General features: G+C 40.3%; 1 protein-coding gene across 1 annotated transcript; it reads right to left on the reverse strand.

The window, feature by feature from the left end:
• Positions 1 to 9,203: 9,203 nt before the first annotated feature.
• On the reverse strand, positions 9,204 to 11,802 carry LOC136695527 (uncharacterized). The gene is made up of 4 exons (XM_066669647.1): positions 11,645 to 11,802; positions 10,415 to 10,967; positions 9,966 to 10,279; positions 9,204 to 9,834 (listed from the first exon to the last, which is right to left on the reverse strand). Exons 1-3 carry the CDS (start codon positions 11,789 to 11,791, stop codon positions 9,987 to 9,989), a joined length of 993 nt encoding a protein of 330 aa, XP_066525744.1. The 5' UTR covers positions 11,792 to 11,802; the 3' UTR covers positions 9,204 to 9,834; positions 9,966 to 9,986.
• Positions 11,803 to 12,019: the final 217 nt, after the last annotated feature.

Consider the following 12,019-nt stretch of genomic DNA (forward strand, 5'->3'; position numbering starts at 1 on the left):
AAAAGTATCTCAGTCCATGTGTCATGACCTCGCCACTGCCAACAAGTATTATGCCCTAAATGTGAGTGTTCAAAAGGCTGCTGAACATAGGTCATTGTTTGAAAGCCTTGCGGAGGGTCCTGAAGAGGAGCCGCCTGTGTTGGCAGAAGAATCCGGAGTAAAACAGAAACAAAAAGGAAAATGCACAGGAAAATTCCAGAAAAAGACAGAGACGTGAGGAAGAAGAGACAACAAGTGAAGAGGAAGCCAACATCAAATACCAAGAAAGTGGTTCATCGCATGAAGAGGTATGTCATACTGTGGTGCACTACTTGTAAAAATATGAAAACCTAATTCTACACACTGTCTCATAGCCGTTTTTTTTCCCTCAGTTAAATGACAAGCTGTGAGGAGGAGCAGCAGGAGGCAGAGGAGAAGGAGGAGCAGCAGGAGGAAAAAAATGAAGGCAGGAAAAAGCCCCTTAGGAAAATGGTTCCTCGTGTGGTGCTTAAAAGACTGCAATTTCACCACTAAAATTATCAGGCGTGTCACCAAGGAGACTTTGGACTAAGAAACATTGCCCACAAAAATCCAAAAATGAGAGAATGAGAAAGGCTGTGAAGAGGGCCCTAAATGATTAATTTTGTATATAGTTTTACATTATTCTTTTTCATGTTTTTGTGTGTTTTCCATTGGTTCGTTAGTGTTTGTGTTTTTCAAAGTTCTGCCTATTTTAAATAGTTTTTCTGTTTCACTTGTTCAACTGATGTCAGTGTGAGGTGTTTTTTATTATTTTGGTGAAAGTATTGATACAGAACCAGAGGACGTATAAATTATACAGTACTCTAAAATCTTGTACATTGTATAGAGTTTTTAAGTGTAACTCATTCATTCATTTGGTACACACCCGAGGTAAAAAGCTGGCATTGCCACATTGAATGTGTTATGATAATTGTACTGCACATACTTTTGTAGCTAGTATTTTCTTTGGCTTTAAGATTTCTACAGACTCATTCTCCAGCACCTGAGAGAGATTTCAGAAGAGATGAAGGACCTTAAAGTTCAAGTCAGACGCAACACAGACGACTTGCAGAGTTTGAGTGGTGTGGAAGGAAACGTGTCTGCCAGACAACATGGTCAACGTACTTTTTATACTACTATTTTATTATTTTAGGGTCAATGTGCTTGCTGTTATGGGAGGGACATCTACAAAAGATGCAGTATGGAGGATGAAGGGGAGACTTTTCTCCAATGGCCTTGCTATGCAAATGAATTGGACAGGACTTGGTGGAAAGCTGGCCTTTAAATCAACTGAGAGAGAGAGCGGACATTAAGTTGTTAAAAAGTTTTGTGAATTTGAATGCATGTTCAGAGTCTTAGCATTTTTAACTTAATACACTTCAAAAGGAGTACTGAATACTATAAACATGAATTTGTCTTAAGTGTTTAAATGACAGTTTCCTAATAGATTTACATGTCATAATGTAATTTATGAAATGTGTTGTTGTTATATAAAAGCATTGTTGTATATATAAATAAAAGAGAGAATACACCTTTCTGTTTTATCCCTGATTTCTGGAAGGTGCAGTGTATATTGCTAGGGTGCCTCTAGAAACTTTGTTGGTATTTCTAATAATTCTTAGGGTGTTGCTAAGTACTTCCTTTGTACCCTAAGTTGTTGGTATGCAATTACTGTTGCATCTTTTGTTTATTGCTAGGGTATTTTTGTGTAGTTGTCATGGTAACTAGGGTGTTTCTAAGCTGTTCATGGTGGTGGAGGAAATAAGTACGAGTATTAGGAATTGAAATCTAACAGAGCATTTGCAATCAGAAAGTAGTTTATTAACCTTAAGGTGGTCAACACACAATAGCACAGAGCACTATGTGAATGTGGACAAAGAAGATGTTTTCACTGAGAGTTTATAAAGGTAGTGTATACGTCATAACCATAAGATAATCACTCTTAAGTTTCTGCAAGCTTAGTGTCCTTAGAGACATCCCAGTTTGATAAACAAGATGAGGGACAGAATGTTTTGTTCTGATAAAGAGCTGCCCTCGAACTGACCTGACATACAATTAGTTTGTGAGTTCTGTTGACGATTAGAAATGAATATACAGACAAAAGAAGCAGACGGTCTTTAACAGAGACATATAAACATTTCCATTACAGTCCCCCCTTGTCTCTAAGGACACTAAACACATACAGAAACTCTAGAATCTGCACAAGGAAACTTGTATTACTACACAGACGTTAAAGGAGGAAGAAAATATATATGTTTGTTTGTTCAATTTCGATAAAGGAGGTGGTTTTAAAGGCTTCTGTCTCATTATAGGAACCTTTTTGTAAAGCTAAGAAGATGGATGGAGAATGGGGATTTAAATGTTCCTGAATGAATTTGCTGGTAAGATTATAACTAGTTGTGTCTAAACCAGGGGTCGGCAACCCGCAGCTCTTTGATCCCTTTGATGCGGCTCAGCTTTTGAAAATAAGTATTATTTTTTAAAATGTAATTAAAATTTATTTTATTTTAGTTTGTTCATTTTCAAAATGTAATTCTATGAAGATTATGGCGATGTGGTGATTGTAACATCTAAAATATTTTAATATTTAAAATATTTTTGTCGCCAACCCAACGTCTTTTTTTCAGAGTTAAAATGTTTTGTTGCATGCAGAAATGTTATTTCATTTTCCCTGCAGTCGTTCGTTGATTTCATGAATGTAACACAGTATAGTTTGTTTATACATCGACCAAAGGCAAAAACCCTGTTATCTGCAGTGTTATGTCATTAAAAATTTCAAAAGGGTTTTGTGGCTCCCAGTGTTGTCTTTACTGTGTGAAACGGGTCCAAACGGCTCTTTGAGTGGTAAAGGTTGCCGACCCCTGGTCTAAACCCATCCAAGCTTTATTCACTTCATCATATGTATTTTCAGAAAGTGAAGACTCAAAAGGATCAGTGCTGGAATGTGGCATTAGTGAACATACAGTGTACGTGTCATGTGCGTTACCAGTTGTCTTCACTGTGAAGTTTGCATATTGCCAGTAAACATTTTGACTGTAGTCTATGAACCTTTCTGTAGTCTCAGGTTTTGCTTCCCTGCATATTTTCACCGTCATCCAGATGGACGCTGTCAGGACGATGCAGGCGAAGATGAATGCTGTCACCTTGCAGAGGTTGAACAAGATGTACATTTTCCTGCCATGGTGAATTTGTTGTGTCAATTCTGGGGCTTGGGCTCTTTTGCAGTGTGAGATGTGGACCCACGTGTCCCTCTCAGCAACCTTCACTGCGGTGTGAGTAGTCAGGAGCACCTGGAACGGTCCTTGCCAGCGATCCGCTTTCCAGTTCGCCCTCATGTAGACCTTAGTCAGGATCCAATCCCCAGGCTTCACCGTGTGTCCTGTAACTGCTGGGCTTGGTAGAGATTCTCTCACCCTCCTGTGTACATCACACAAAACAGAACACAACGTTGCACAGTATTTTTGCATGTGATCGTCTTCCAAGGCCAGTGTTTCACTTTTGGGGGCACATCCTGTATTTGGCCGACGGCCAAACATTATCTGGAAAGGGAAGAGTTTCGTCCTGGACCACACTCTTTGTCTCAGACTCATGCACACCAGCGGCAGGGCTTCCACCCGATTTAGCCCTGTTTCTTGATACACTTTGATCAGTTTTTGTTTTATTGTGTCCCTTGCTCTTTCTACCGCCCCTGCACTCATAGGGTGATAGGCACAGTGTTTGTGTAGTGGCATGTCAAATACTTAGCTGATGTGTGTTAAAGATTTGAAAACACGTCAACAATCACAAGCAAATATTTCTTTTTCAGACGTGGTGTTAATTCAATAAAATCCATTTGTAGGTGATCAAAAGGCATGTCAGGTTCTGGATGTCCATGTGTGTGTTCATATGAAATGGCTCCTGTTGAGTTTACATTCAGAGAGGTGAGACACTTTTGAAAAATTTAGTGAGAAGCCTTTTACAAACCACTGTAGATTTACTGCGTCTACCATTCCTCCCAAGGTTTCTTCTTCCTGACAGGGAGTTTTTCCTTGCCACCGTTGCCAATGGCTTGCTTTTTGGGGACTAGTTTGTGGATGCTGTGATGGACCTTACAGAGAATTTTCTTCATAATTTCGAAATTCTTATTATAGTAAATGGATACAAGTGAAAACATCTCTTTGTCTCCTTTGTCACAGTTCAGCATTTTTTTCTCAATCACATTTAATGAACATTAATGGCCCCACTATGCATGAAAAAAAAAAAACAAGTATGATGAAGTTAACAGCTGCTAATAATTTAACCAATGTCTTAGCAATGTAAAATATAGTGGCAGTTTATTTAACAAATAAAAGTATAAACATGTTTAGTTGAACTCAAGTCAATTGTTTACACACAGAGATGTGTGATTAGCTCATGAAAATACAGCTCTAGCTAAATTACTGGTATGTCTATCCATCTCTTTAGGTATTTTATATTTTTGTGTGTACCTGTGTCCCAGAGATGAACGTGCTTTGGTCTGAAATGTGCATCTCAGCCCAAGAACAAAAGCAAAAGACCTTGTGAAGATGCTGGCTGAAGCTGGTAAGAGTGTGTCTTTATCCACAGTGAAACGAGAACATGGGCTGAAAGGCCACTCTGCCAGGAAGAAGACATTACTCCAAAAGAAACATAAAAAAGCCAGATTACAATTTGCAAACGCACACAGAAACAAAGACCTTAATTTTTAGAGACATGTCCTGTGGTCTGACGAAAATAATATTGAACTGTCTGGCCATAATGACCATCATTACGTTTGGAGGAAAAAGGGAGACGCTTGCAAGCCGGAGAAAACCATCCCAACTGTGAAACGCGGGGGTGGCAGGATCATGTTGTGGGGTTGTTTTGCTGCAGGAGCGACTGGTGCACTTCACAAAATAGATGGCATCATGAGGAAAGAACATTATGTGGCAATACTGAAGCAACATCTCAAGACAACATCAGCCAGGAAGTTAAGCCTTGGGCACAAATGGGTCTTCCAAATGGACAATGACCCAAAGCATACCGCCAAACTGGTTACAAAGTGTCTTAAGTATAAGAAAGTCAAAGTTTTGGAGTGGCCATCACAAAGCCCTGATCTCTATTGAAAATGTATGGGCAAAGCTGAAAAGGCAGGTGCGAGCAAGGCGGCCTACAAACACGGCTCAGTTACACTAGTTCTGTCAGGAGGAATGGGCCCGAATTCCTACCAACTATTGTGAGAAGCTTGTGGAAGGATATCCAAAACGTTTGACCCAAGTCATACAGTTGAAATGCCATACAGGGAAATGGTACCAAATACTAATGAAATGTATGTAAACTTTTGACTTTGCAGAAAGTAATAAAAATGACATCAACCACAGGAAACCAGCGGAAGGGGGATTAGGACGAGGATGTATGATTAGGCTTCACACCGCATATGAAGGAGCTTCCGAAATGGGACAGCCTAGTCATGCCGCTGTGACATAATCGGTCTACAAATGCGTTCTTCGAAGGATGCAGCCTCTCAAATCAGACGCAGCTACTGCCTCAAAACACTATTAATGATCTTTTCATTTTCCTTTGTGTTGTACTGTGCAGGTAGTGTCACAGTCACACAGCTCCAGGGACCTGGAAGTTGTGGGTTCAACTCCAGGTGGCAGTCTGTGAGGAGTGTGGTGTGTTCTCTCTGTGTCTGTGTGGGTTTCCTCCAGGTGACTGTCTGTAAGGGGTGTGGTGTGTTCTCTCTGTGTCTGCGTGGGTTTCCTCCGGGTGACTATCTGTGAGGGGTGTGGTGTGTTCTCTCTGTGTCTGCGTGGGTTTCCTCCGGGTGACTGTCTGTGACAGGTGTGGTGTGTTCTCTCTGTGTCTGCGTGGGTTTCCTCCGGGTGACTGTCTGTGACGGGTGTGGTGTGTTCTCTCTGTGTCTGCGTGGGTTTCCTCCGGGTGACTGTCTGTGAGGAGTGTGGTGTGTTCTCCCTGTGTCTGCGTGGGTTTCCTCCGGGTGACTGTCTGTGAGGGGTGTAGTGTGTTCTCCCTGTGTCTGCGTGGGTTTCCTCTGGGTGACTGTCTGTAGGTGGATTGGTAACTCAAAAGTATCCATAAGTGTGAGTTTGTGTGTGTGTGTGCGAGAGAGAGTGTGAGTGTGTGTTGCCTTGTAAAGGACTGGCGCCCGCTCCAGAGTGTATTCTTGCCTTGCGCCCTGTGATTCCTGGTAGGCTCCGGACCCACCGCGACCCTGAACTGGATAAGCAGTTACAGACAATGTACAAATAAATGAATGTACTGTTCAAGAATCCAATCAATGCTCTTTTAAATGAAGGTGCTACAAAAGGAAAGTAAAAGTTTCATATATGTTGCTTCCATGTTATCTATTTTTTTCTGGATGTTAAATACACTATAACATATTTCTAGCATGACTTGTACAATTTTAGCCATTTAAACATATTTATGAACCATTTGGGCTCAACTCACCAGTAGGACGTTCTTTAAATGTTTTTGTATTTGTTCTTGTCTTTGTTTATTTAAAGCTTTGATGGCTAAATTTGTACATGTGATGCTATAAATATTTAAACTGTATTTGGTGTGCGTATAACAGGCAGAAATAAATAAATAATGTGGAAGTTAGTCTCAGGAACGTGCTTTAAACTTTTCTTTTCCTTTAGTAGCACCTTCATTAGTGAGAGCATTGATTGGATTCTTGATCAGTGCAGCAAAAAGTAAATGAAAGAAGTTATCAGGCCCTTCAGGGTTTCTGTAGTGCTACAAATGTCCGCTCGTTCTAATATCTGTCATTTAACTGTCAGGTTTGAATTTCACTTTCGTAAATAATTATTGACTGCTTTTAATTGTGCGTTTTCTCAGTTGCGTTTCTCTGTCTCACTTTCAGTTCAAAAACCTGTTACTTTTGAGTTGTGGCCTTGTTATGATGGAGGTGAAGGGTTTCACAAAAGTAAATGATATGTACCCGAATGTTAGCTGCCACTTGAAGTGGAATTAAGATTTAGGTGTCAGAACGTTTCTGCTGCATTGTTTAAGGTGCAACGGAAAACTCAAATTCAGAATCTAGCTCCTAAAATAGAATGTTTTATTCCTTGAATATGTCTGTTCTCAGTTAAGGACGTTGCATTGTGTAAGACGTACAAAACGTACTGTAAGTACACGATGTAATAATATAATTATAATACATTTACTCCATTTATATTTCAGTTGTCAACAGTTTTCATTTTGTTTTCTGGCTGAGCTGTAAGTAAAGCGAAGGTAATGAGAGAGCGTAAAATTAGTTCAGAGTAGACACAAAATGATATGCAAATTAATATCCCGATTGTATTGGCCAATACCACTGTTTATCAATAACAGTTTTGGCTTTAAGTTCATTCATTGTCTGTAAGCGCTTATTCAGTTCAGGTTTGCAGTGGGTCCGGAGCCTACTAGGAATCATTGGGCACAAGGCAGGAACACACACTGGAGGGAGTGCCAGTCCTTCACAAGGCAACACACACACTAACACTTACGAGTCACCAATCCACCTACCGACATGTGTTTTTGGACTGTGGGAGGAAACCGGAGCACCCGAAGGAAACCCATGCAGACACAGGAAGAACACACCACACTCCTCACAGACAGTCACCCGGAGCGGGACTCGAACCCACAACCTCCAGGTCCCTGGAGCTGTGTGACTGACACGCTACCTGCTGCACCACCGTGCCGCCCCTTGGCTTTAAGTTGAACAAAGTAACTGTTTGAACAATGGGAGCTACAAAAAAAGTTGTAGGGCACAGTGTGTGTGACATGAAATAAATTTCTACACCCAAAATGGTGCAGTGTATATATGAATACATTTGTTGTTTGTATATTTTAATGACTTATTTATGAAATGTTTGTATGATAACTGAGTGGGCGGTCTTGCCCTCTCTCTACAGCAGCATTGGTCAGTTTTGGCCATGTGTCCGCATGGGTCTATTTCTCCACAGTTTGGCAGTCTTCTCCACTTCTGTCGGATGGGACTGTGGTTGGTGTCGACCGAGGGAGTGTGTCCTAAGTGCTGTGTCTTCGTGCTGGTGCGCTGCTGTTTTCAGGCGTTGCACTGCTTCTGGTAGACTATGACCTGTGGACTCTGTTCATATTATATATATATGTGCTCTTGAAAATGAACCCATTAACCCCATGTGCCATTCATACTGAGGTATATTTAGAGCAAAACTCATGAGCACATGTGACAGTGGAACTTTGGGTTGTAGAAAATTTCCTCTCCCACAAATACCTCTTCAAAGTTATACCTTCACAAATTCTTGGTGTTTAGCAAATTTACTGATTATTTTCTACAAATTCCACTGTGACGATTGCTCAAGTGTGTTTCTTGGAATGTACCTGTCATCACTTTCTTTGCTATTTTCAGCCAGAGATATGTTTTGATTTTTCTGAACTACGTGATTTAGGACATTTTCTTTCAAGTGGAAAGAGTAGTTTGAGGTAGTACACAAAGCTAATCTGAAGTTGAACACCATCTTCTTTAGACAAACACTGCTAAATATTTAAACTGGTCAAGTTTGTACACGGAAGGTTTTCTGATTTGTTGTACTTTAGTTTACAGATCATTGTAAGTTCTAAACAGATGAGTATCTTTAAAAATGGGCTTTCTTTTAATGTGGACACAACAAAATGGGAATATATTATATTTCTGTATGTGGGCAAAATGATATAATGGTTAGACCATATATTTAAGCTTTAATGATTTCATAAATATATATTTTATTTAGGAAGGGATAGTCTTTTTTCACCATTAATCTCTAAGGGGCCAATTAAGCCTAGTACACTCCATTAAAGCCCATGTCAGACTTTTGACACAATTCATAAAATACCATTATTTACCTTATATTCTAATATTTACATGAACTAATGCATACAATTTGAAATGAGAGGTTCATCTGGCATTTTATAAACAGATACTCCTTAGAAAAATCATTTATTAAAGACACCTGAAAACAGATGTCAGTGGGCTTCAGTACACACCCTCATAAAAATAACATAATACAATTTAAACTGTGCTACAGTGAGCACTTCAGATGAATATCTTCCACTTTAACCATTTTATCATTTCTAAAAATATTTTGTGCAGAGATGTTTAAAGTAAAGCAGTGAAAATCCAGAAAACAAAGTACAAAACCAGATAAACATTGAATTTTTTAGAAAAACCTTTTATTATAAAACATATAAAATGTATATAAAAAGGTATAAAAATATATAATCTGGATATAAAAATATATAATTTGTATATAAATATATATAATCTGGATATAAAAATATATAATTTGTATATAAATATATATAATTTGGATATAAAAATATATAATTTGTATATAAAAATATATAATTTGGATATAAAAATATATATAAATCCACACGGAGAACTCCACTGTGCGACTGTGCTTCATGCAGAGGATTATCAAATTTGTTTATATAGCCCCTTTTACAACTTAAGTTGTCACAAATCAGCTTCACATAGTTAGTGTCACAACACAACATTTAAATCAAAGCCCAATGTGAGCAAGCCGAAGGCGACAGTGGCAAGGAAAAACTCCCTCGAGCCTGGAGGAAGAAACCTTGGGAGGAACCAAGACTCACAAAGGGGATCCATCCTCCTCTGATCAAACTACAGATCGGATTTTAAATGACCACCAACTAAGTGTACAATAATGATAATAGTCTGGGGGCATAATAATAGTGCAGCAGATTGGAAGTAATTTTTTACCTCAACGATGTTCCCCACAAAGATGTAGGAAAGCTGTTTTTATAATCTTACCCACATCCTGATCAAATGAGAGATGTGAAGTTCATCATCGAGGCATCACAGTCGCTCATCTGTGGAAAAATTCACTCACTCAGTCAGTCCACTGTGTTTCTGGATTCCCAAACCAGGTTTTTTTCAGCGCCAGTTACGCAATGTTCCTCCTTCATTTTTCTGCTTATAAACAGAAGCTGACAGAACTTACCAACACTTCTGTGGACTCTGCTCATCTCCGTTTGTGGAACAGCCTCCTCAGGAACCCTCCAGATCTTCGAGGCGTCCTGGAGCCCTGGTTCTGATTGGGCTCGTCCTGAACCGCTGGTTCAGGTTCACTGTTGCTGTCTCTGGAGGCAGAGCAGCAACTGAAGGCTCTCAATGCCTTCCTCAGACGGGAGCCAATCTTCCACCGTCTGCTGTTTGTGGCAGGAGTTGGAGCACACTGCTCTGTGCTGGTGCTCTCAGGGTGGTCAAGAACTTGAGCCACCACTACTCCTGCCGATGACACGCTCTCTTCAGCACCTGAGGCACTGCCTTCAATGTCCTCTTCACCTGGCTGTGTGGCAGGAGTTGGAGCACACTGCTCTGTGCTGGTGCTCTCACTGTGGCCATTACCTTGAACCACTTCTCCTGCCGATGACCCGCTCTCTTCAGCACCTGAGACACTGCCTTCAACGTCCTGCTGCCGACTGGTTGAAGGCATCTCCTCCTTGACGCTGCTCTCAGGCTCTTCATCCAAGAAGATAAAGGTCCGTGCCTCTAAGATCTTCGGACCTCTCGCACGATAGGTTCGACCTATGAATGTGGTTTCGTCAAACCTCCGCACCATCTCCTCGTACTCCGGGTCATGAATGACCACAATATGACACTCCACTTGTGGCCTATATTTCCGTGCCTCCAGCTGTCGTTTGTGCACCCCTGTAGCGAGAGCGTAGGCTGTAAGGGGCTTTGTCGTGCAGCCTCTTTTTGATAAATCGTACCAAGCGGAAGTCCTCCTGGCGGGACGCAGACTGGTACCAGGCTGCTCAGAGCTGACGTTGCTGTCATCAACCTCATTGGATCCAGAGGTTGATGCAGCTACTGAGGCACTCTCGGTGTTCAGAGGGGTGTGGTCTGAACTGTGCTGGTTTGCCTCATTGTCCAGCAGGCCAACACAGATATAGCCATCTACCCCCATGTTCAGGGAAGCATCCTGATTGTTTTGTGATTTCTACAAATTCAGAAGGAAAAAAGAGGAGTTTAATGAAAATGGTTAATTAAAAGGACCAATTAGGGTCAGTTAATAATAACAGTAATTAATAACACTCATTTATTCATTGTCTTTAACCCATTATCCAGTTCAGGGTCGCAGTAATAATTAATAATAATAATAATAATAATAATAATACATAAAAAACAACATATACATTTAAATCCATATGATGAAAGATTAAAACCAAATACAGTAAATGTAATAATTCTCAGTACAATTTAATAACAATGTTATTTATATCCTATTACATTTAAAAATTAACATAAATATTGTTATTATATTCCATATACATTCTTTATTTAACTGCATAATAACACTTTTATTAAAAGAGGAAACAGTTTAAAGTTTAATTTTATCCCTAAAACAGAAGCTTTTTCTTCATTTAAAAGCCCTTATTTTCCCGAAGGACTAGTAGGCCTCTTTACTGACACTAAAGCCCCATTATTAATTTTACCGAGGTGTGATGAAGGAATGAATATATGATGTAAACAGTTCCTTGTACATTCGTGGCCGTTCTATTTAAAGTAATACGATCACATTAAACCGACTGCAGCTCTTTCAAACGGTTATTTCACTCTCTAAAGCAGAGTAGAGCTAGTTAACCCTATAATTCTCCAATAAATCACTGAACTTACTCTTCCCCAGATCCAGGAAAAGCCACCGCGTCTGATACCATAGATCAGAGCTCCGGTGGTGGCCAAAGCCACGGCACCCCTTAACGTGAAGGGGTTAAAGATGTTGAGCATCTCTCTGCGAGACAACAATAGCCAACCTTTCTCCATCGTCGACTTTTGTGATTCTGAGTGTGCCGTGTCGCGGGGTGCTTTTATAGCATTCCGTTCCCCACCAGCAGCCAATCACATTCCTCCTTTTCCTCATCTCTAGAAGGTTCAGTAACGTTCAGGAAAGTTCAGGAACCAGGGTCATTGTGACATCACGGCTCGGCCGCGCGCCGACAGACAGAGCGAGCTATTTTATCATAAGTGGACGCAGGGCGACTTCTGATTGGT

The sequence above is a fragment of the Hoplias malabaricus genome, chromosome 4 (genome assembly GCF_029633855.1).
Source record: "Hoplias malabaricus isolate fHopMal1 chromosome 4, fHopMal1.hap1, whole genome shotgun sequence".
NCBI lineage: Eukaryota > Metazoa > Chordata > Actinopteri > Characiformes > Erythrinidae > Hoplias > Hoplias malabaricus.